This window comes from Chelonia mydas, chromosome 19 (genome assembly GCF_015237465.2).
Source record: "Chelonia mydas isolate rCheMyd1 chromosome 19, rCheMyd1.pri.v2, whole genome shotgun sequence".
Classification (NCBI taxonomy): Eukaryota; Metazoa; Chordata; order Testudines; family Cheloniidae; genus Chelonia; species Chelonia mydas.
The window spans coordinates 8,371,929-8,397,999 of NC_051259.2; the positions used below are offsets into that span (position 1 = coordinate 8,371,929).

The 26,071-nt window shown below is 41.8% G+C and overlaps 2 protein-coding genes across 5 annotated transcripts in view; both read left to right on the forward strand.

Annotated features, from left to right (window-relative positions):
- RCAN3 (RCAN family member 3) overlaps positions 1 to 26,071 on the forward strand; it is a 65,195-nt gene that overhangs the window by 14,866 nt on the left and 24,258 nt on the right. The window contains exons 3-6 of one of the 4 annotated variants that reach the window (XM_037881643.2): positions 6,716 to 6,889; positions 7,823 to 7,994; positions 9,209 to 9,396; positions 19,086 to 19,233. In XM_037881643.2, coding sequence (XP_037737571.1) covers positions 6,716 to 6,889; positions 7,823 to 7,994; positions 9,209 to 9,396; positions 19,086 to 19,172 — 621 coding nt within the window. In that variant the 3' untranslated portion in view covers positions 19,173 to 19,233. Of the gene's footprint in view, positions 1 to 6,715; positions 6,890 to 7,822; positions 7,995 to 9,208; positions 15,396 to 19,085; positions 19,234 to 26,071 lie in introns of those variants that run through there. The other 3 variants (XM_027830182.3, XM_043532138.1, XM_043532139.1) reach the window with 3 other exon arrangements.
- The window catches only part of LOC102932090 (non-compact myelin associated protein), a 42,171-nt gene continuing 37,922 nt past the window's right edge, over positions 21,823 to 26,071 (forward strand). The window contains exon 1 of the mRNA XM_037881651.2: positions 21,823 to 25,751. The gene's annotated coding sequence lies outside the window, so the exon portion shown is untranslated. The remainder of the gene's footprint in view (positions 25,752 to 26,071) is intronic.

Genomic DNA, 26,071 nt, shown 5'->3' on the forward strand with positions numbered 1-26,071 from the left:
TCCTACGGTCTTGGAGGTCTTTTTTCTTCATTACCCTTAATCACAGAGGCCTATATCACAGTCTTCACTGCATTTTTTCTGGTGTTAAGAAAGTGTCTTTCAAAAGCAGGTTTCAGAGTAGCAGCCGTGTTAGTCTGTATTCACAAAAAGAAAAGGAGTACTTGTGGTACCTTAGAGACTAACAAATTTATTTGAGCATAAGCTTTCGTGAGCTAGAACTCATTTTTAAGAACTTTCTTGAAACATTATTGTACCTGATGATTGGGATAAGACTTGGCTTACGGAGACCAGTCCATTTCAAATCACGGAGAGTGAACTTAAAGAATTACAAAAGGAGAAGTTATGCTCAAGGTGGGCTGCTTAGAATATATCAGCAAGATATAAACCCGATTAAACAATTCACAAAACAGAGAGTGTATATCCCTGCAAAATATACAGGTCGGCCAATTTCCCTTCTCCCAAATAGGAATCTGTAAGATGGCATCAGCAATTTCAGGGAGTAGGGATTTTACTCCCTGGCTCCCCAACATCACTTCCAGTGGAGAGGGTAGAGGCAAAAGAGCCCAGCATCCTATAGAACAAATTTGAAATGGTGCCCTGTCAGCGATGGCCAACATACCATGTTTTTAGAAAATCTAGACATTTTGGCTGCTGACTGCTGCCCTTTTCTCGTTTTGCATTATCCTTTAGATGCTGTGGTCGTCCAGGATTTGGTCTTTTCGGTGCGTTGTAGGTGTGTTCTTTGTTCCTTGTTGATAGAACATATTTGTCTTTTAACCATGGCCTCGTGCAGATGCAGTTAGTGTGTTAACTAGCGTACACTGGTTTATGTTCTGTGTGGAACTCATTTTGTATTCTAGTGAAGTCATTTGCAGTTATTCCTCCTGATGCAGTGTACTTTGTTCCCTGCAGATATTGCAGTAGCTACAAGGACCTGTCCAGTGGCTTTCATAGTAGAATACCTACAATCTGATGATTTTTTGTTCCCTATAATCCTCATTATCTTATCTCCAGTAGCTGCATGAACCTTTATCCTATAAGTCTGATCAGCTCATCTAATTCCAGATTTATTTGCTTTATTTCATAGCATTTTCTGCCTCTGCATGTTAATTTAACACCATCTGAAAATGTAATAACTCATGAAATTGTGCCATTTTCAAAGCCATTTAAATATAAGGTCAACCAGAGTGAGCATGATAGTGAACTAGTTTGTCTCTCTCCATGCTTTACATTTTTGTTTTACCAATAGCCTCTGCTTCTTATCTCTAAGCCACTTTGCAGTCCAATTTTAATTGCTCTTTTCCAAGTACAATATATCACAGCTATCGACCTTGGAGATCCTTGATGCTAATGCCAGGAGCACTAGAGCTAAAGGCTCAAAGGGGGGTTAACAAAGAAAATATGTTTCTATTTTTGGCAATGGGTAGCCTCCGGCATCCACACACTAGTACTTCTGTGCCTCACTGACCCTAACAGGGGCGTGTGTAACGGGAGGGTTGTTAGCACCCTGGCACAGAGGCTAACCAAGGAGGTAGCCAATCTGAGAGGCAATCAGAGCCCCTTTTATCCTTTTCTGTTTTAATTTAAAAAAAGAAAAGGAGCTGTAGCTCACGAAAGCTTATGCTCAAATAAATTTGTTAGTCTCTAAGGTGCCACAAGTACTCCTTTTCTTTTTGCAAATACAGACTAACATGGCTGCTACTCTGAAACCTGTTTTAATTTAATTTACTCTTACCATGGTTTAACTCTTTTGGGGGTCTGTTTTAATATTAGTTTTAAACAATTAACTGTTAAAAAAAAATCTGTACTATAGAAGCTACTGGAAATGGATAGTGCAAATAGACAGGAGATGAAGCATAAATCAGATATGCAAATAACTTTTAAAGCAGCTTACAGATCTGCACTCGAATAGGGGAGGGGACGTTATATAATAAGAGCTGTTGCTCTGTCAGCCTGCTATAATTGTATTCCTGTGGTGCAGGAGAAAGGTGCCAGCTGTTGAGTTTTTCAAATGGCTTATTTTCAGTTGCAGAGCTTTCATTTTTTCTTCTTTTCGCCTGCAGAAAATACCTGGTTCATCAGCCATCAATGTTATATGTAGTATTACCCACATCTTTTCAGTTTAGTGTGAGCATGGGGCTTTTCTTTTAGTGTGAGCTAGCTTTTCTGGGGACCTACACAGACCTAACTTCCAGCCCTATATGTTGGCACTAAACTTCTACTAAAGATGAGTCAAGTGTGGCCCAAATATATTTATATGAGTCATCAGTGAGCAGAAATACCTTGGACTACAGGCTGTCAGGAACAGTATCCCCGATAATGTCATGGCAAACCTGGTGACTGAACTTTGTGACTTTGTCCTCACCCATAACTATTTCACATTTGGGGACAATTCATACCTTCAAGTCAGCGGCACTGCTATGGGTACCCGCGTGGCCCCACGGTATGCCAACATTTTTATGGCTGACTTAGAACAATGCTTCCTTAGCTCTCGTCCCCTAATGCCCCTACTCTCCTTGCGCTACATTGATGACATCTTCATCATCTGGACCCATGGAAAAGAAGGCCTTGAGGAATTCCACCATGATTTCAACAATTTCCATCCCACCATCAACCTCAGCCTGGACCAGTCCACACAAGAGATCCACTTCCTGGACACTATGATGCTAATAAGCGATGGTCACATAAACACCACCCTATACAGGAAACCTACTGACCGCTATTCCTACCTACATGCCTCCAGCTTTCATCCAGACCACACCACACGATCCATTGTCTACAGCCAAGCTCTACGATACAACCGCATTTGCTCCAACCCCTCAGACAGAGACAAACACCTACAAGATCTCTATCAAGCAATCTTACAACTACAATACCCACCTGGTGAAGTGAAGAAACAGATTGACAGACCCAGAAGAGTACCCAGAAGTCACCTACTACGGGACAGGCCCAGCAAAGAAAATAACAATGCCACTAGCCGTCACCTTCAGCCTCCAACAAAAACCTCTCCAACGCATCATCAAGGAACTACAACCTATCCTGAAGGACGACCCATCGCTCTCACAAATCTTGGGAGACAGGACAGTCCTTGCTTACAGACAGCCCCCCAACCAGAAGCAAATACTCACCAGCAACCACACACCACACAACAGAACCACTAACCCAGGAACCTATCCTTGCAACAAAGCCCGTTGCCAACTGTGTCCACATATCTATTCAGGGGACACCATCATAGGGCCTAATCACATCAGCCACACTATTAGAGGCTCGTTCACCTGCACATCTACCAATGTGATATATGCCATCATGTGCCAGCAATGCCCCTCTGCCATGTCAATTGGTCAAACTGGACAGTCTCTACGTAAAAGAATAAATGGACACAAATCAGATGTCAAGAATTATTCAAAAACCAGTTGGAGAACACTTCAGTCTCTCTGGTCAGTCGATTACAGACCTAAAAGTTGCAATTCTTCAACAAAAAAAACTTCAAAAACAGACTCCAACGAGAGACTGCTGAATTGGAATTAATTTGCAAACTGGATACAATTAATTTAGGCTTGGATAGAGCCTGGGAGTGGATGGGTCATTACACAAAGTAAAACTATTTCCCCATGTTTATCTCCCCCCCCGCCCCTTCCTCAGATGTTCTTGTCAACTGCTGGAAATGGCCCACCTTGATTATCACTACAAAAGGTCCCCCCCCCCCCCCCCCCCCCCGCTCTCCTCCTGGTTACACTCTGGTTACAGTGTGTATGGTAACACCCATTGTTTCATGTTCTCTATGTATATAAATCTCCCCACTGTATTTTCCACTGAATGCATCCGATGAAGTGAGCTATAGCTCACGAAAGCCTATGCTCAAATAAATTTGTAAGTCTCTGAGGTGCCACAAGTACTCCTCTTCTTTTTGAAAATCCATCTCTGTTTGTAAGGACTTCAGTGCCTTCAGCATTGGCTACCTTTCGGAAAGTTAGTAAAACTGTAACGTTAGTTAAAAACAAAACTGAAGAGGAAATACTTTCTTAAACAAGCTACCCAAACTGCTACAGTTCTTCCTCCATAGAGCTGGCACTATCCCATCATTCCTTCTTTGTGTGGAAAGTATTGAAGACATGCACCACAAGATATTGGCTTTATAATTTGTTTCATACATGTCTCTGATAAGTGTCACTTGTCACCATACTTCTGCTCCAAAAGCATTACCTGGGCACATGAGGTTAATGTATGGAGACATGCTAGCTCTCTGTCTAATGACACTTGGATAATTGGCTGCCACATGAAATCATTCTGTAAGGTGTTTGTCACGTGGGCTTTCAGAATGCAACCTGCATTGGCATGTAAATTCACATGGAGCCTTCTTTTGAACTGATATATTTTAGGATTTGGTTAAATTTTCTCTAAATGTAGTTTGTGAGCAGTACTGATTGACCTGTTAGCAAGCTCATCTGAGTTGATTGATTTTAGTAGATAAGACATTATTTTAGAACAGGCCAGGATTGTGTGTTAGGTCTATAAATGGAAAACTTATTATGCAGGCTTATTCCTAATGCTTGCAAGAACAGAGCTGCTTTGATATATTATTTGGCTTTTATCTGTTTTATGAAACTCTGCTTTGTCAGCCTCTGGACATAGATTTCAGTAGCTTGATTTAGTTCTCCCTGTATCTTCTTTTAAGGGGTGAATGCACAGCAGACACACTTACTGAATCACATGGAAAATGTGCTGTGTGTGCACATACTGAAAGTGCATCCAAAAATCAGCTCTTTTGGGGGGGCTTGCGGAGTTATTCTATCCATTCATTTTATTCTTCTAACTTTTCTAGTGAATTTGGTGCTTGCAAAAGGTGCTGGATTGACAGATCTGGAGTCTGATTTCACTCTCTAGCTACATAATCAGAACAGCATGGACCTGTTTCTCCTATGCCGCCCTCCACACCCAACTTGCCCTCCTGTAGTTCAAGGAAACTTCAAGCTCCATTGGCAAAACTAGTGGAGTTTTCAAGCTGTGCAAGCAGAATATATCTGGACCAAAACATAATCTTCCCTCTTCCCCCATTCAAGCCCCACTTTGCAATAGTTAAACCTGTAAATAGTGTATATGTATTGCACAAATATTTTTCACATACCACTTTTCGTCTGTAGCTCTCAAAGCTCTTTACATTGGTGGGTAATGATCAGTATTCCCATGTAACTGATGGGTGGGCACTGAAGCTAAAAGAGATGCCATGAATTTGAAATATAGATATTTAACTTCTATTTTTTTGAAGTATTTTCAGGTACCAGGCCTGCCTCCTAGTCATCTTACAATTTTTGTGATGTTAATGATATTTTGCTATGTCTTTTTTTTTTTTTTTTTCCACTGATGCTTTGGTGAAGGCTCGCCCAAACAAAAGGTGAAACTTACTGACTGCAGTGTATGTATAATCAGCTAGGCAGTGAACTATTTTATTTCAGCTTTTAAAAGGCAAATACATGAAACATACACTTACAGAAAGGGTTGTCAAATGCAGAAGTTAACAAAATCCTTTTCAGGGTTTTTTTTTTCTCTCCTGTAAGTGGAAGAAATTAATCATTGGAGTTGCATTTAATAATAGAAGGCAGAAGAATTCAGACAGAACTGACTTATGTAGTGTCATAAGAACATATGAATGGCTATACTGGGTCAGATCATTGGTCCATCTAGCCCAGTATCCTGTCTTCCGACAGTGGCCAATGCCAGGTGCTTCAGAGAGAATGAACAGAACAGGCAATCATTGAGTAATCCATCCCCTGTCATCCACGCCCAGCTTCTGGCAGTCAAGAAGCTGGGGACACCCAGAACATTGGGTTGCCTCCCTGACCATGAACTTATCTAATTCTTTTTCGAACCCTGTTGTAGTTGTGGCCTTCACAACATCTCCTGGCAATGAGTTCCACAGGTTGACTGTGCTTTCTTTACATGAAGCTGTGGTAAACTTGCTACCTTTTAATTTCATTGGGTGACTCCTGATTCATGGGTTATATGAAGAAGTAAATAACACTTGCTAATTCACTTTCTCCACACCGTTCGTGACTTTATAGGCTTCTATCATATCTCCCCCTTAGTCGTTTCTTTTCCAATCTGAAAAGTCCCAGTCTTTTTAATCTCTCCTTATATAAAATTAATTCCATACCCTTTCTCATTTTTATTGCTCTTCTATGTATCTTTTCCGATTCTAATGTATCTTTTTGAGAGAGGATGACCAGAACTGCACACAGTATTCAAGGTGTGGGTGTACCAAGGATTTATATAGTGGCATTATGATATTTTCTGTCAATCTATCCCCATGGTGTTTTCGAGTGCCGTAGGTGAAAGACCCACAAAAGTGGAAATATCTTTATGTTGAGCTGTCACTAGATGGCACCATATGAATTAAGATCTATAGGCCTTTGTTTACATGAGTCCAAATTACTATAAAAATGGAGATGGAATTGACAAGAAAACAAGGCTTAGAGTTTCAGGTTGGTTAATTTCTCTTACAAGCTTCTAATAGAAGAGATGTCCAATACATTTGCTGGGCAAGTCTGTACTAAACTTTTAAAATCAAGGGGGTGAGTGAACTAGAGAATCTTCAGGTTCTAAGGGAGTAATTTAGTTGAAGAAACTTAACTGGAGGGAAAAAGTCAAAGGAAAATGTATTTTCACTGAATGAAAATCTTCATTTTGTGTCTGAAGAATCTTTTTATTTCACCTTTAGGAAAGATTCGAAGCACTTTTCACAATCTATGATAATCAAGTGACATTCCAGTTGTTTAAAAGCTTTAGAAGAGTAAGGATAAATTTCAGCACCCCAGAGGCAGCAGCAAGAGCACGGATAGAATTGCATGAGACAGACATCAGTGGGAAAAAGCTGAAGCTGTATTTTGCACAGGTACGATGCAATGTGTAGATGCTCTAAATGCACCCTTATTTCCTCTCCATTCTGTACTTACTGATGGGTTCTCATTCCTGACAGCATTCTGAAGTTCCCTCTAACCACACGCACATGCATCCTTTCTCCAATTCAGCGTGAATCTACACATTAGGGAGTCTTTTTCCACCTGCAGATGATACAGCTCCGCAATTGGCTGGAATGGTCACTCTTGAGTGACAAAGCTCTCCCCTCCTCCACAAGCTGAATGCACTCCTTTTCTTAAAGTGCAGTCCTGCATCTCCTCTCCACAGACACTGGGTCCATATACAAATTGTGTTGGATTAGTGGCTCAGCATGTGTTCTATACAATGCCAAGTTCATTGTCAGCATTCAACAAAGTAACTAGAAATAGTCGGAGGAAATTGAGAGGAAAAAGTAGACTTAGGCTATGTCTACACTACGCACCTGTTAGCGACACAGCTGTGCTGCTACAGCCGTGCCACTAAAAGGCGAGCAATGTAGCCACGGTTTGTCAGCAGGAGAGAGCTCTCCCGCCAACAAAAACTTCCACCCCCAACAAGCGGTAGTAGCTTTGTCTGCTGACAAAGCGCTGTTCACACCGGTGCTTTTCGTCGGCAAACTTTTGTCGTTCGGGGGGGTTCCACACCTCTGACTGACAAAAGTTGAGTTGTTCAGGTTCCCGTGTAGACAAAGCCTTAGTATTAGGAAAAACTTTGTGACCATGAGAGAAATCTCCCCGTGGAATAGTCTCCCAAGGAAGTGGTGTAAGTTCTGTTGCTTGCAGCTTTTAAAGCTAGACTGGATAAAACACTAGAAAGGTGTTATGAAGAACAGTCCTACATTGCAAGAAAACAATATCTTTTCTTTCTCTATTAGATCCTTTAGTCTAACTTCTGTGATTCTGTTATCATGGTGGCATTGTTTCTTCAGGTCCAGGTGTCCAGTGAAGTAGGAGACAAGTCCTACCTCCTTCCCCCAGAACCTGTCAAACAGTTCCTGATATCGCCTCCTGCATCTCCACCAGTTGGGTGGAAGCAGAGTGAAGATGCAACTCCTGGAATAAACTATGACTTACTCTGTGCTGTTTCCAAACTGGGTCCAGGTAAGAATGTCTTCCTGCTTTTGTTGCTGTTCTGCTTCAGAAATGTCTGTTCAGTAGCTTTCTTCACCTCTCTAGGAAAAGGAATGGAGTATAGACACAGATCTCCTGTTTGTCCCTACATGGTTGCTTGTAGGGACAAAATGGTTCAATGCCTTTTCTGCCAATTTCTTAATCGATTGAGAGAGCTTCAAAGTTTAGCACTCTGCTGGATTGGATGCTTTTGAGCGAGAGCCACATATTTACTTAATTTTGCCAGTGAAATCTCAGTGCATATTTAATTGAATGAGAAACACATGGAAAGGTTCAGTTAGTTGGAGTGATCTATCTTAGCTGTTTTCTAGAGTGCCAGTCACTGCCATATTTAGATATGGTCACCATGTAATTTAACTGTCAAACCTTTTAATTGACCTTTTCTGGGGACCTTGCCATTTCTTTCCCTTGACAACGGAAACTCCAATTTCTCAGTGCATGGTGTGACATGCTTTGTTACTGACTTGATGTGTTTTACTTTGGTCAAAAATCCCTTTCCCTCACTAGAACTCCGTTTGTTCATTTGTAAAATGCATAAAGTAGTAACACGACTTACTTCAGGGGGAGGCTTAATGTTTGCAAAGCTCTTTTTAGATCCTCTGAAAGGTATGGTAGACATGCATAGTGTAAATGATATTGCTTCAGTTTTGTATGCAAATTAAGACAAATATAGCTATAAACCCTTTAACGATGCACGTAAATTTGTTTCCATCTCTCCCTCCAAAATATCAATTAAGTGTTATTAGTGTGCAGAGAGCACAATTTACCAAATATGGTGGCAATGTATTTCAAAACATGTAAGCAGCGCTAGTCAAATCAAGTATGAAAATGGACTAAACTAAAGATGAAAAGGAATTAAAATGAATCTTTAGATTTTTAGTACATCATTTACTGTGAATAATAATGGAAACATGTTTTAATAAAAAAATAATCACTGAACTATTTTTATTTCTCCTGTGGGATGCTGTTATAGGTTGCAGAGTAACAGTTGTGTTAGTCTGTATTCGCAAAAAGAAAAGGAGTACTTGTGGCACCTTAGAGACTAACCAATTTATTTGAGCATAAGCTTTTGTGAGCTACAGCTCACTTCATCGGATATATATAGGTTATATAGGTTATAGGTTGGTTACTTTGAGTTTAACTGTCAGACCTTTTCACTTTTTTCTTTGTGTTGTACTCTATAGGGGAGAAATATGAGCTTCATGCAGGAACGGAGTCTACTCCTAGTGTAGTCGTTCACATTTGTGAAAGTGAAACAGAGGAGGAGGAGGAGATGAAAAATCCCAAACAGAAAATCCTGCAGACAAGGCGCCCAGATCCTAACAATCCAACAATACTAAATGAATCTAAAACATTTGATTGTACACAGGAGGTAGGGGGTACCATGCACTGCTAAGTCTTGTGATGCTGTAAACAATATCTATATGAGGATATTAAATTAATACATGTATTGATGTCTGCATTGCTGCATTATATATGGCAGCGGGAGATTTTACTTGTAGTTGTCTCTCATGTTCAAGTTCTTAGATGCCAATATTCTAAACAGCACTTTAATTTTTAAAGACTAACCCCCCAAATGTAGCAAATCCACCAGATTTAAAATAATGGCAAAGCAAGAGTTTGGGTTTTTTTGAAGATATGTTACCATTTTCTTGATATTGTATAGCACGATGTACCGAATGCTAAAACAATATCATATCAGTACCATCTATAATGTTGGTTACAAAATAGTTTCTTCTGTAACAGTCAAATGTGGTATTTTTTGTACTGGTACAACAGCTTCTAATTAATATATTGATTAAATATAAGTGTAATATACAGTGTACACTAAAATTCCTACACAGATTGGCCCATTTTTGAACATGTTCCGGTTACTTTTCTCAGAAATGCCAAATACTTTTTATTTTAAAGGTACCTTTATGATTTGACATGAGGCACAAATACATGTGCAGAATTAAATAAGTTGTAGTTGGCAGAACTGCAATTAGGAAAAAAAATAAAGAGGGAAAACCACAGACCACTTAGGAGGCAGATGGAGTTTGCCTCTAAAATATTATGCTGCTGTAGGGTGGTGTTATACTGATAGGTACAATTGTTCGCATTGACAGTTGATTAAAATAAAAACGGACTTACAGTATGTTGAGTGAAACATGGTTTTGCCTATAGAATGTTAAGCCTCCAGCCCTCTCTAACAATACTGTAATGTCCCCCTGTCGTGGAGATGGCCTACATTATATGTAAAGTGAATAATCATTATATTATGATTGTGATGTTAGAGGATAAGAGGTCCAGGGTTAGTTTTTAACTTTTGCTCCTAAACTTTTACAGTTTGCTTCCTTTTTTTAAGACAATCAGTTGCTAGATTGGTTCAGCTAATCTCCACTCTGTTTTTACCCAGGTTGCACTCCTGATTTACTGTTCTGATTAAAAACATGGTATTTTTCATGGCATCCTGTATGGCTGATAGCATATCTGCAACTTCTGAAATAGGAAGCACCTTTTGAAATATACATTTGTGGTTTTGTGAATTTCTGTGTTAAGTGTTTTAGTAGGAGGAAATATGCCTCAATATAGTGGCACATGCTCCTATGGTTTTATGCTATTTTATAAGCAACCTTTTTTAGCCTACACAGATTTTTTTCTATAAAAAATAGTTAAGAAATTCTTCGTGAACAAACTAGGCTGTTTAGGTTCATATTTGATTCTGTACATAAATCAGTCTGAAATTGGCCTTTACCCAAATCATGATACTGTTTTTTAATTATGTATAAAGTGTTTATTGAACTCTCAAAAGCATTTTGACTTGATTGACAGCAAGAGAGTGCATTAATGGTGATAAATTCAAACAGGCACAGTAGATATGACTTCAGTATTGTGTCAGCTATTGATTCTTTCCTGCCATCAACTTCAAGTTGCAAGATGGGATCCTGCAGGCAGGGCCTCGTTTTGGAGACAGGAATAGTATACATTTGAGGTGCGGGGTGCGGGGGGGAGTAAGAAAAATCTTTCCTCTTATGTGTCTTGCTTGTATTGACATAACATTTATGTAGCTCTTTATTATCAAGCCATTCAAAGCCTATCTTACCTTTTTCACTGTTCCCCACCTCCAGTTGCAAACTTATATTGTCAGTAGGGACTTGTGCATTGTAAAATGCCAGAAATCAATTTGGGATTTTCTGTAATGTTACATTTTTGTTAGTTGTTCATTTACCCCCTAGTAAATGTTGTTATAAAGTGGAAAAACTTCAGGAATGCCGTCTTATTAGGCAAATGATCAAGTCAGTAATGCTATTGTGAAAGTAGCTTGTGTGAAATGTATGACGTGCATTCCAGCATAAAAGATCCATGGTGTAAAAAAAGACATGGAATAAAAATAACAGTGCCATTCAATGTTTTCCATTAACTGTATCAAGCTTGGGCCCATATGGAATATGTAATTTGTCTTTTTTGGAAGCTGGGCATCCTAACAAAATCTGTATGCTTGCAAGTTGAACGAATCGTCAACACCGAGGGTTTCTGGTTTGTGTTGGTCTTCGTTCAGATTTGTGGTGTTAGTGTATAAGCAAATTAGGAGTAAGACGACGTTTGTGTGGCTTAAAAATACTGCCTTGAATTAAATATAAAAATTGCCCATGCACGTCCACACTCTGAATGCTTGGCTTTGAACTGCTAGTGCCTACCTTGAGCTAATTTCAGCACTGCAAAAACTGTTGATTTTCAACATGTTTTGTAAGAACAAACTGTTCTCACGTTGTTTTTGTTTTGGTGAGGTTATATCATTTTATCCTAAAACTGGAAAATGCCAATATCCCAGTCCCTTATTGTAGCTGATCAGAACATTCACCTTGGAAAGTTTTGGGTGGGAGGGTTGTTTTGTTTTTCTTCTTACTAAACTTAGTTTCTCCAACTCAGTTGGTCAGGCAAGTTTTATTTTCAGCAAAATACCAGATACTTTTTCCTCCACTACAGAAAAAGTCCAGTCTCTGTTACCACCATTGGGGAATATAAGTTATTCTTTAGATAACTGGAGTGAGGAAAAGACCTTGGTGCAAGAGATGAAAGAATATTTTTGATCAAGTAAACCTAGATGTTCTTAAGCAGTCTCTGTTGAAATACTTGTCTGGTATGTAATAGATGCTGCACTGGCATTGGTTGACATTTGCTTGATCAATAAATCCATCTTATCAAGCCCTTGAGTATACAGCCAATATGGGTCAATCATTTGGCCCTGAGGATCTGCTGGTAACCTCTATGTCCCATATATCAGATCTACCTTGAAAAGAGTTGATGTGCATGCTAAACAGCCAAATTCATCCCTGGTGTAATTCTTACTAGTCAGTGGTGTTTCACAAGGAATTAACTTGACCCCTTCTTCCTACCTTGAATGTTATTCTGATCAGTGGTATAAGAGTAGTGTGAATTTTGACTGGGAGTTCTTTTAAAACATAATTATTTGAACTTCTATGAAAGTAAAAGGATTGTCGACCCAAAAGTTCTGGGTATCTTTGAGAAATAAAATTAAACAGCAAATTACCCTCAACAGCCAACAGAACTAAACCTCCTACAAAATTCTTCTCCCCCCCCGCCCCAAGATCTAATCTCTATCAAGCCCCCTCACTTTGCAGCACCCTGTACAAATAGATGAGCCTTTGCAGCATTTTAGTTGAATTATATCTCTTTGTGACTTATGGGATGTTTATACTGAGCAGTCAGCAGATCAAATTAATAGGAAAACAGCCCCTTCTTTGGGAATGTGGAATGAGGCTCTTTCACATTGCTTTGTTCATCTTTGCCACATAATTCTAAAAAGGGGAAGGTATCTGACTTCATGATGCCCGTGGCAACATGCTTAATTTAAATCATATTGACTACTCTAGTTTGTAGCCAGACTGACTGCTCAGCCTGAAAATAAGCTGCAAAGATGACAGAACTGTCTCACAAGATGACACATGGTTGGAGAAGACCAGTTAGGCGAGATACTCAGCTGTGTAAATCAGCACAGCTCAGTTGAGGGCAGTGGAGCTGTGGCATTAGCTGAGTATCTCGCCCATCTGCTGAACGATCAAAGTTTTAAGAAAGTAATGAGTTTTCAAAACTATTTCCAAAAGCAAATACTAGAAAGCACACTTGTTGCTGGTGCTTCAGCGCTATGTGAAAGGTTCATTGAAGAGATGAGAAGAGCTATAGTTTCCCAGTTTGGATAATTCACTTCTCCCCTGGCTCAGATGATAGTAACTAATTAGTTGCAGCCTGTGTAACTCACGTAATGAAGTAATCCTCTTTCTCCTTCTCTCAAGATATTGGGTCTCCCTTTGTGAATCCTCTTTTCGGAATTAAAAAAGACTACATATGATTTGTAAGAGGCAATGCAAGAGAAGTAGATGGACAGTATTTACGGGCCTGTTCTCCCATTTGTTTTGGTGGGAGGCTACACAATTAGAGAACTCGCCCAAAATGGTGATTTTTTTTTTTTAAACCGTGCAACTACAAGGTAGGAAGTTTGAATCCATGTGAGGTTCCACAGTGTCTCAGTCTGTCCTCTGTCTTCATATTTTTATGGCTCTCCTCTTCACCATATCTGAGCACCTTGCACTCATTAATGGATGTTATCCCTGATGAGGTAGGGAAGTACTGTTATCCCCATTTTACAGATGCAAGAGCTGAGGCACAGGGAGGATGGTGTCTTGCCGAAGGTAACATAAGCCATGTGTGGCTGAGCTAGGAATTGAACTCTGGGCTTCTGAGTCCAGTGCCCTGTCTGCTAATCATCCTTCCTAGGCTTGAGCCAATCACTTTTTGGGTTGACAAACTCCCTGCTCCTGTATGTTGGAGATACTAGATTTTTTTGATGGAGTTTCAGCTTTCGCTCACAATTGAGACAGTCAGTTTTCCCTCCATCCAGTAGAAATTGCCATTTCACCTACCTGATCTTTCCCTTAGCCCATATTTTGCTTTACTTAATCACTAAGGGCTTGTCTACACTGCAAAGTTGTCAACAAAACTTTTGTCTTTCACAGGTACTTCAAAAAGCGCTCCCCCCCCAAAAAAGACAAAAGTTTTGCCAATGCAAATGGCAGTGTGAACACAGCTTTGTCGGCAGAAGCACTCTCCTGCCGACAAAGCTAATGCTGCTCGCGGTGCTGCAAAAGTGCCGCGGCAAAAGTGCCGACAAAGTACCAAAAAAGAACATTTACACACACTGACTTTTAGCGACAAGGCTGTGTCAACACAGTCTTGTCACTAAAAGCTGCGTGGTGTAGACAAGCCCTAAGATGGATTTTACTTTCTCATAGTGCAGTTCCCTGCCAGCAGTTGTTCATTTTACAGGTGCTGAATTCTTTTCTCAAATTGGGAACTGAACATCAGATGTATATTCACACACAAGAAAATTGCAGTGGTTGTAAGTGTGGAAATTTGTGTATCAGAGCACTTTTGTGTGCCTAAAAACAAGGTTCTCTGCAGGCCAGTTGCCATCACATACAGTACTTGCATGGTTTCTGATATGTACCTCCTTAAAAAAAAGAACACTATATCGTGTCTATCTCCTGGACTTCATAATGTCTTCTTTGGAAATGTACATTTTTTACTGGAGGGTTCTGTGTCAATCACTGTTTAAAATGTTGACTTTGAACAGATCTGGACTTTAGAGAACTGATCTATTAATTTCCATTAAACCAGTACTTTTTAACACCTAAACATTGCACAATTAAAGGATTACATTTGAGAAGCAAGACGAATGCATCAGTTGAGAACAATGGTGTCTGTCGTCCTACTTGATTTCTATCTCTCACTCTTGCTGCTACTTTGCTGAAGTGTTATAGTTCCAGGAAGTATTCAAGTAAATTCCAGCTGTTGATCACATGACAGCTTGTTCCATAGACATATGTTTCTCTTGCACATGTGATTTCTGTACTGTTTGGTCTTTGCCTAAATCTTCCATCACTTTCATGTCAGTATGTGACCGTTTAATTCAATAACATTCTTTAGGAATTGAGAGTACAATCAGTTTTTCCTAGATGCAGTCTTTGCCTGGTCTGTCCTGTATTTTAGATGTACATTACCATTTTTGTCCACCTGTCGATGCGTGGTATGTCTGTGTTCTCGAGACGAACTATAATAACATGCACTCCATATTATATTGTACCTGATGTGACAATCCAAGCTGTAGTCCACGTAGACTGGCTAAATATGACCATGCTATGTTGCTCTGACAACAAAATCTATAATGTTCTGTAAAGATGGCAAAGCAGAATGTGTGGTTTGGGTTTTTTTGTTTTGTTTGTTTGTTTTTTGAAGCTCTTGTGATTCCTGGTAAGTTTTGTTTTTCAAAACTAAGAAATAAAATTAGTTTATTTTTGTTTTTTAAACTCATTGGAGGAGACTTCTTTCTGCTTTGTGTATGTGTGATGTCAATGTATCCCGTGCATCAGATTACCCTGGGGTTAATATTACTGTTTCAATATTGTGGTGCTAAATAAGTGCCTCTCCTGGACTGTACAAGTGGGAATGGCTAGCCTCTGTTTTAGCTGTTGAGAGAGGGAGGATGGTCCAGTGGTTAGTGCACTAACCTATTTGGAAGACCTGGGTTGATGTGCCTGCACTGTCATGTATGACCTGGGGCATGGCACTTAGCCTCCCATAGCCTTGTCTGTAGAATGGGCATCAGAGCACCTAACGGGTGTTGAGGATAAATCCATTCAAAGTCGTGTGGGGCTCAGAACTATGTAGTAGGGGGGCCACATAAATATGATACAATACAGACCTTGGGATTTTGGAATGGTGTGTGGAGATTGTCAACCTTTTAATATATGGGAAAGGCACCTAAAGGTTTGGAGAGATGCATTTTAATGTCTACATAAATCTAAATCAAACATACACAGATATAGATATTAAAGGGAACAGCTCTCAGATTCTGGGTGGGGCAGAGAAGGGTTATTAATTGTGCAGCTGAGAGGTGGAGTTAAAGTTGAAGGGGGAGGTTGGGGAATCATTATCTCTGGGTCAGGTGTGTGTTGATGGAGTGGAGTGGTTTTCTCATGTAGGATTGAAGGGGTATGTCAATAGGTTTTGCTTGGGGAATTTTGTGATCTGTGAATGTTTCTGTGTTCCTGTGGGGTTGGAGAGACTACAGTGGGCTTTTCCTTGTCCTTTACACTAGCCCGTGCCCTTCAGCCAAACCTTGTGGCATTGGAACTGGGATGGGTTGGGTGCCATCCCTTATTTGGTGCATGTGAGATGCTCCAGGGAGAGTTGGGGGGTCATTGTCTTTTTTGTTTTTAATGGGGATGGAAATTATTGTCCTGTGGGGGTGGGATGGTCTGTGAGGAGGGAGAGATCGGGATGGATTGGGTAGGAAACACCCTATTTTTAACTTGAGGAGGAAAGGATTGGGATGGGATGGTGAAAATTCTAAGCAGAGGCATCTTGAGTGAAGTAACCCACCATGTGCACAAAGCCAGTGCCCCAGGGTCTGCACTGTCTGCCCATTGGCTACTGGGTTAGAATTTAAAATGTTGGTTTTGATCTCTAAATCCCTAAATGCCCTGCAAGCTGTCTGCTTGAGAAATTGCCCCTCTCCCAGTGCCATGCTGTCTCCTCCCACCCCTAGGCTCGAGAGCCCAAGCTGTGACATTTTGCATCTTGAGCCATTCTTTTTAGGTGACAAATCTGAAAACCTGTTCCAGATGGAGGTGCTAATAAAGGAGGTTTTAGAACAAGTTAATAAATTAAACAGTAATAAGTCACCAAGACCAGATGGTACTCACCCAAGAGTTCTGAAGGAACTCAGCCATGAGATTGCAGAATTACTAACAGTGGTATGTAACCTATCGCTTAAATCAGCCTGTGTACCAGATGGCTGGAGGGGAGCTAATGTAATGCTCATTTTTAAAGAAAGCTCCAAAGGTGATCCTGGCAATTATCAAGCAGTAAGCCTAACTTCAGTACTGGGCAAATTGGTTGAAACTATAGTAAAGAACAGAATGATCAGACATCTAGATTAACATGATATGTTGGGGAAGAGTCAACATAGCTTTTGTAAAGGAAAATCATGCCTCACCAATCTATTAGAATTTGCTGAGGGGGTCAACGAACATGTGGAGAAGGGTGATCCAGTGGATATAGTGCACTTGGACTTTCAGAAAACCTGTGCAAGGTCCTTCACCAAAGGCTCTTAAGCAAAGTAGGCAGAGGGAAGGTCCTGTCATGGATCAGTAACTGGTTAAAAGATAGGAAACAATTAGGAAAATAAACAGCCAGTTTTCATATGGGAGAAAGGTAAAATAGCGGAGTCCTCCAGGGATCTGTACTGGGACCAGTGCTGTTCATCATATTCATAAATGACCTGGAAAAAGGGGTAAACTGTGAAGTGGCAAAATTTGCAGATGATACAAAATTACTCAAGATAGTTAAGTCCAAAGCTGACTGAAGAGTTACAAAGGGATCTCACAGAACTTGATGACTGGGCAACAAAATAGCAGATGAAATTCAATATTAAAATAAATGCAAAGTAATGCACGTTGGACAACATAATCCCAACTATACATTCCAAATGATGGGGTTTCAATTAGCTGTTACTAAAGAAAGAGATCTTTGAGTCATCATAGATAGTTCTCTGAGATAGTTCATCTGTTCAATGTGCAGTGGCAGTCAAAAAGGCGAACAATGTTAGCAATTATTAGCAAAGGGATAGATAAGACAGAATATCATAATGCCACTCTGCAGTTGTGGTTGCCCCATCTCAAAAAAGATAACTAAAATTGGAAAAAGTACAGAGACGGGCATATGAGGAGAAATTAAAAAGTGGGGCTGTTCAACTTAGACAAGAGATGACTAAGGGGGGATATGATTGAGGTTGATAAAATCATTAATGGTGTAGAGAAAGTGAATAAGGAAGTTTTATTTAACCCTTCAGATAGCACACAAACTGGGGTCACCCAATGAAATTAACAGGCAGCAGGTTTAAAACAAACATAAGGCAGTACTTCTTCACACAACGCACAGTCATCCTGTGGAACTTGTTGCCAGGGGATGTTGTGAAGGCCAGAACTATAACGGTTCAAAAAAGAAGTAGATAAGTTCATGGAGGATAGATCCATCAATGGGTATGAGCCAAGTTGTTCAGGGATGCACCCCCATGCTCTGGGTGTCCCTAAACCTCTGACTGCCGGAAGCTGGGACTGGACAACGGGCTAGATGACTCGATAAATTGCCCTGTTCTGTTCATTCCCTCTGAAGCATCTGGCACCCACCACTGTTGGAAGACAGGGTACTGGGCTAGTTGCACCATTGGTCTGACCCAGTATGGCCGTTCTTGTGCTCTTAACATCAAAGCAGCATCTGTGCCGCTACTTTGAGCATGCTAGCACAAGCCCACTAACACACGTCTGTGGACCCAGGATGGGAGACTTATGTGGCAACTTTAACTGTCTCTGAGTGTAGATCAGGGATATGAATGAGTATGAAAATTGATCTACCCTTTCCCCTGAGATTAGTCTCTCTAAAAAGGGCTAAACCAGGGCATGGGGCTTTCCCCTGTGGTGTGCCAGCTTTATGCAGGAGGAATCCTTCAGTTCCTAGTGCAGAAAATCTAGAAAATGAAAAACGTGCACCCCGTCTCCCCCATTCAAACACCCAGTGCCAAATTCCATTTGCTGGCTAAGAAAAGGTGCAAAATAAACCCCACACGGCTGTTTTTTGCCCTGAGATCAGAAAGGACTGATTTACTCTGCCAGGTAAAGGGATGACTCGTCATGGCCCCTCAGCACACAATGTGATGATGTCCCCAGGAAATGAGTCTGTTAAAGTGGACAGGTGTGACCTAGGTTTCATGTTTACTATGTTCATAGCAAGCAAAGCCAAATTAATTGTAGACGTACAGCAATTAAAGTTGTGCACTTCACCCTCATTTTTGACACTGTGGTTGTTGAATCGTTGCTAATACAAAATGATTCTCCTGCCAGTCCAGGACTACTTAGGGTTTCCAGAGCTTTTTCTCACCAACTAACTCGAGAACAGACAAACACTTTGCTGCACACCTGGCTCTGTCTCTATCTTTTTCAGAGATTTGGTATAATTTCATCCATGATCAGCTCTGCGGACAGCATCAACATTTGGAGTAGTAACTACCATAAAGAAGGATGGAACTGACTTGCAAAGGGAGCTGGAAAGATTAGAGCTGTGGATGAGAGGAGAGTCGGTCCTAATAAAAGTAGGTCCTACACCAGGGGAAAATACAGCACAGATACAAGGGAGGGGGAGTGTATAATCAAGGAGCTGCATCACTTTCAAATATTACATTAAAATCATGTAACACAAACTGAGCTCTCTTGTAGCTGCAAGAAAGGGGTAAAATCGGGATTGGAAGGATCTCTGTATTAAATGAGAACTAAGGGCCACAATGTTAAATGTTTGGTTAGATATCGTAACCGGATGACTGTTCATAAGGCCTTGTAGACATACGCTAAGCACAGGCACCTCAAGATGCTGAAGGAGGAACTAGGGACTGGGAGTCTGGACTAGAGAAAGTTCTGCAGGGAAATCCTTGGAAGAATCAGACTCAGGAAGGAAGTGTGGGTTGAGTTTTCTTTTGTTACTCTTTGGGTAACCAGTAAAAAGCCTCTCAAAGGCACAAAGGACAGCTAGGCTCCTAACTCCCATTGACTTTCAGTGGGAGTTTGGCACTCATTTAGATTAAGGTATTTGTAACCAAACATGGTATTGTGCAGTGCTTAGCACAACGGGCCCCTGATTTCAATTGGCTCCTCGGTGCTACCATAATACAGATTAATAACAATAAATTGCCTGTGAAATTCTTCCCCAAAGCCAAACCCCAGGAAGGGTATGTGTTTGGACTTTGCATAGGGTGTGCATAAGAAAAGGCTAATGGTACTTACCTCTTTTGTAAAGCACTTTGAGATCTACAGGTGAAAGTTCTACATAAAAGCTAGGGGTCATTACACACTCTTCAAAGCATGTTGAGAACTTCACTTACTTACAGTGTATATATCTTAATAGAAACATTATGAAAATGTAATCATCCACACACAGATGGGCGGAAAATATGATTTACTACAAGAATAGTCAGTGTGAGAGGCAAGGTGGGTGAGGTAGTATCTTTTAGGGGACCAACTTCTGTTGGTGGAAGGGAGAAGCTTTTGAGCTTCACAGAGCTCTTTCTCAGATCTGGGGAAGGTAAGACTGTCCAAGCTAAATACCAGGTGGGAGTGGTTTACATATTATAGGTTTCAGAGTAACAGCCATGTTAGTCTGTATTCGTAAAAAGAAAAGGAGTACTTGTGGCACCTTAGAGACTAACCAGTTTATTTGAGCATGAGCTTTCGTGAGCTACAGCTACAGCTACTTGCTATGCATCCGATGAAGTGAGCTGTAGCTCACGAAAGCTCATGCTCAAATAAACTGGTTAGTCTCTAAGGTGCCACAAGTACTCCTTTTCTTTTTACATATTATAGGAGACCAGGTACAATGAAGTGGGCAATTAACACCTTTTTTTCCCCTAGAACTGAAGTATGAATTGCCCACTTCAATTTAAGTGGTCTCCTACAACATGTGTGAACCCTTTCTGCCTAACAATTTGTCCCACCTTGTATTTCGCTGGCACGTTCTGGCTACCCTACCTTCCCCAGACCTGAGGAAGAGCTCTGTGAAGCTCTAAAACTTGTTCCTTCCACCAACAGAAGTGGGCCCAGTAAAAGATACTACCTCACCCGTCTTGTCTCTCTCATCCTGGGACCAACACAGCTTCAACATCACTGCAAACACTAATGGGCAGTGAAACATAAGCCAGTAACAGAATTTGGGCCCACACCCTCCTCCCACACTCAGTCACCAGGCTAGACATGTGTTTCCCTGTTAGCATATTGAGAGACTGAATTCTTGAGTCTGAGCATTTCTGTAGTCCATTCCTTTTTGGAAACAACATTTTGCACTGGTATGTGTACTAACTACTGGATGATGCTGCCTTCTTAATTTAAAAAGGAGGACTTGTGGCACCTTAGGGACTAACAAATTTATTTGAGCATAAGCTTTCATGAGCTACAGCTCACTAAAGCTTATGCTCAAATAAATTTGTTAGTCTCTAAGGTGCCACTAGTACTCCTGTTCTTTTTGCGAATACAGACTAACACGGCTGCTACTCTGAAACCTTCTTAATTTAACTATTTAGTGAATCAAGGAAAGCTTGGAAAGTAAGGAAGGGTTTCTATATTAAATTAGCCAGCAGAAGGAGCCTGTAAACCTCTGTGAATGAACATTGAAATAATTAGTTTATTATTTTAAAGTCTACAGAAACTGCATTCCTTTTGGTCACATGAAGTTCTACTTTATGTGTTTTGCTCGGGTCCCAGCTTGGATTGCAGCCCTGTGGTACTAGGTGCAGTACAAACCATAGGCACCGACTCCGTGGGTCTCTGGGGCTGGAGCACCCACGGGGAAAAATTGGTGGGTGCTTTGCACCCACCGGCATCTCCCCGCCCTGCCCTGCCCCAGCTCACCTCCGCCTCCTCCCCTGAGTGCGCTGCGTCCCTGCTTCTCCCCGTAGCTCCCAGTGCTTGCCACCTCAAAACAGCTGTTTCGCGGTGGCAAGGGCTGGGAGGGAGAGGGAGGAGGGGGAACGGGGCGTGCTCTGGGAAGACGCAGGGCCGGGGTGGGGATTTGGGGAAGGAGTCCAATAGGGGTAGGGAGGGGGCGGAGTTGGGGCGGGGACTTTGGGGAAGGAGTTGGGAATGGGGGCGGGGCAGGGGTGGAGGCGGGGCGGGGCCGGGGTGAGCACCCACTGGAGCCGGGAAAAGTTGGTGCCTATGGTACAAACATAAGGAGACAAATCCCTACCCCCAAGATTTTACAGTCTGAAGACAGGCTTGTCAGAGGAACTGAGGGGGGTTGGGTGCCCTGCTCCAACTGAAATTCAGGCTCCTTTTTCAAAATACCAACATAAATAGGCAAGATGGACAATGAGTGACAGGGGATGCAGGTGCACAAAGCGGGACGTGACTTGTCCAGGATCACACAGTTGGTCAATAACAGCAAGAAAGAGAACCCAAGTCTCCTGACCCCTAGTCCCGTTCCCTACCTCTAGGGCACCCTACCTCCCTTGTAGCCTAGTGAAATTCAGACTTCCTGAACAAAAACATGAACTATAGTTAATTAATGAGCATCAGTTTCCCCCCTACTTTTTGATCCTCATTTTCTCTCTTAATTAGAGCCCCTGCTAATATATTTGAATGGGTGTTTTTTTAGAATGAATGGGTCTGCAGATAAACACCTTTCTTATGTCTGTGTTGTCAGAAAACTAGCAATTCTCTTGAGGAATTTTCTCCCTCTTAAAGAGCTGACAAATATTTACCACCATCTGTCCAGTTTAACAAAGTGTATACCCTGGGAAGAGGGAGACTTCAAGAAAAAGTAAGTGCTGGCTTGTTTTAAGAACTTCTAAACACAGATTCTGGCTTCATGAACTTGTTGCTGCTGTTGGTGTTTCAATTTCTCGCTTCTCACTGAGCAATCTCCTGCGAAAAGGCCTCAAGCATAAAATGTCCCCACTTAATTTATTCCCAGGAAGGGAATGAATATTCCATATACCTTTTGAATGGGCTGGTGCCTCTCTGCACATGTTGGAAGCTCCATTATCTTTCACTCTCTTCTGCTTATCTGGGTTTTATTGCTCGGATCATTTAGTGTCTTGAAAGAATATATTTGAGGGTTTAGTGCTCCTGTGTGGTTTTTTATGTGGAAAGGACCATAAGCAAACAGCCCCCACTCCCTTGGGGAAAATGCAGAAGTACTTGCCTTTGCTAATCTGAATAGGAGAGATGCACACCTAGCTGTATCTGTGACTCTGCTTCTACGTGGGCTTTTATAGCACCTGTATAATTCTCCCACTTCTCCATTTTGAGCACTTGAAGGCCAGCGCTGATGGGGAGCTGAGCACCCTCAACTAAACTTGATGGGGATATTGAATTCCAGGGGCATTGAGGAGCCCCTAGGACCTTACGGGATTGAACTCTTAAACAGCTACTTCCCTGCTCTTTCCCATTTTTTCCTTATTTTTTAAATTGATTGCTGTTTAATGAATTGTATTGGCTTTGAACTGTATATAATGATCAGTGGGTCAGAGAAGTGTCCAGAGCGGAGAGAGCACCCTGGAGTGGGGACACCCTAGTCGCTGTCCTAAGTGACCTAAGTGGTTTAAAACAAAGAAAAGGAAGTATTTTTTCACACAACGCACAGTTAACCTGTGGAACTCCTTGCCAGAGGATGTTGTGAAGGCCAAGACTATAACAGAGTTCAAAGAAGAACTAGATAAGTTTATGGAAATAGGTCCATCAATGGCTATTAGCCAGAATGGGCAGGGTTGGTGACCCTAGCCTCTATCTTGTGTGTAAACTCAGAAGTGGATGCCAATGCATTAGCTAATAATAGAAGTTTAAGGCCTATGGCAAGTCTGACCCTCTGTAGACACTCTCTGCACAGACTTTCATTGAAGCCAGTGAGAGCTTTGTAAGTGGAGTTCTTGCAGAATTGGCTTCTATTTTGTATGGTATCTTTCACACACGCTCTAGTTCAAAGTGCTTTGTGGAGTTAAATAATGTGGAAGGACATAGATGAGTCATACACATAAAACAAGAGGAGGTTTTTTTTTACCTGGAAAGGAAACAATGTGATTCTGTCACTACCCGTGTACCTGCTGCAGAGAAAGAAGACATGTGTTGAGAGTCAGAGGGGGGCAATAGGAATCAGGAGCTCTGGGATCTGTTCCAAAGTCTGCCTCTGATTCACCGTGTGACTTTGAGCAAGGAACGTAGTAACCTCTCCAGGCCTCATTTTCTTCATGTGGAAAATTGGGTTAATATCTAATTCTGTAGGCCTCACCCCACCCTCCAGCCCCAAAACCCCAACTGATCCAGTTTTGCAGGACTTCTCTTTAGTACACCAAAGGGTCCAGGTGCTTTGAGCTAGTGGACAAAGGGATCAGGGACCATGGATTCACCAAGTAATTTCTCAAAGCAATAGCACAGCCCTGTGAGGCATCCACAGTTCCTAGTCAGTCAGATCCTGATTGCCGAGGGCCTCACGGGCTGTAGGAGAGAGAGCCACTATTCAAGCTTCTTGCAACCGGGGCATTATCCTTTCCCTGTATTTTGTAGGGCCTCCAGCCGTACATCCTATAATCTGGGTTCCCCAGAGACTGACTTTGTCCTTAGGCACAACTGCCCTGTACTGGATGGAATTAGGACTCAGTTCTGTGTCAGAGGCCCTAATCTGCTGACCATTCACGGAGATTCCCCTTTAGCTCAAGTGTACTTCTCCTCGCTGTCACTGTGAAATGCCAGGTGGTCACATGACACAGCATGAGAGCCTCAAATTTGTCACAGCACTTTTTGTTGCCCTGATTCACTCATTGGTTCATTTTATCCCTTTGTTCCTTGACACCCACGCACAGTGCTTTGTCTGTAACACACTGTACTGCTGTGATGACCCCAGTTGTTGATGGTACAATTGATTCAGTGTTGACTGACCGTGCAGTGGGGCAAAGGTTATGCTAAATACACTCTTCCTGTTTGGTTGTTTTTTTTCTTTCCATGATTGAGAACTTTACCCTGTGGAGCATCAAGATCAAGACGTTCTTGTAAGTAAATTTTTACATCGGATCCATAATCGCAGGGTCCGGTGCTACAGGTGATTTCCGCTTGCATAGAGCAATTTTATGTCAAAAATAGGAGAGGATCTCAGTACTGGGAAGCACTAGTTCTGTCTCTCAGAAGCTCTCTAACCTCCTGACTTCAGGAAAAGTCAGTAACAGACAAAATAGATGTTAGAGATTTCAAGGACCTCTAATCCACTCCTGCCAGCCAGTGCTGAATTGTTTCATGTACTCTGCTTTCTGGTGCTTTGACCATCCTAACGTTAAATATCTCATGCAATGGAGACAGCTGGTGTTTTAGCCACTGGGTCCTCTAAACCTGCTCTGAATGAGGTTATTAATGTGCCAATAGGTTTAAGAAAAGGATGGCCGGTCAACGTAGCGCTCCCCTCAGCTGCTGCCACAAGTGCTGGAGCTAATAGACCTTTGGGGGGAAAAGCCTCCAGAGATCAGTACAAGGTCCTGTTTATGCAGGGCCCTCAGCAAAGAATCCCCTTCACATCCATTGCATCTGAGTCCTGTTTCTTCACTACTGTGAGGGACGCTATAGAGATCTAAGAGTGAGCGCCGTCCTCTCCTAGACTTGTATCATCTTCAGCCAGACGAGCTCAGTGGGGCATCCGTGCCAAAGTGTGGCTAGTTCACTGCAGCACTAATCAGGATAACAATGCTCAACACGCACACCGTGCTTCACAAACTGAGGCTCCCAGGTAAGCATTTATGACGTGGTATCCAGGTTTTGGGACCCTGCAGGGAAGAAACTCTCACGCTTGCAACACCTTAGTTCTGTTTCTCCCAGGGGAAGAAATATCAAGATCTGAGTGGAGGTGCAGCGTATTCTGCTGGCTGCCCCAGCAGCCAGACCAAGTGGATCTCATTAGCTCCCATGCAGCAGAGATGAAAGGCTGTGAAATTCTCTTCAGGAGAAGCTAGAGTGTCAGACAGGAAGTCCTGGGAATAGCCCACTCAGAAGACAGCTGAGGCCAACCTTGCTCTGTTCTGAAGTTCAGGACTTCATCTGAAGTTGCTGCCTGAAGTGAACGAAAGCAGCTGCCAGAATTGTGGAGGTAAGGGGTCAGTAAGAGCCCATCCTGCAACATCCTGTGCTGTTATGTTACTTTACAGTGTTACTTTCCCTTGATGGGGAAAAAGAGAGATTGGTGACTTGTCCAAGGCCAGCCAGTGTGTCAATGGTAGAGCAGAGATTGTACCTCCCTGGTGTTTCCTGGCACTGAGCTCCAGTCACTAGAGTCTCTAGTCTGGAAAGTCCCTCCACTAAGAGGCGCGTTCTCTCCCCTGAGCAAATCAAGCCACTGGCTGCTTCGTAAGGGCATGCCATGCTTTACACACACAGGAGACTATAAACCTTTCAATAGCTTTTATTGCT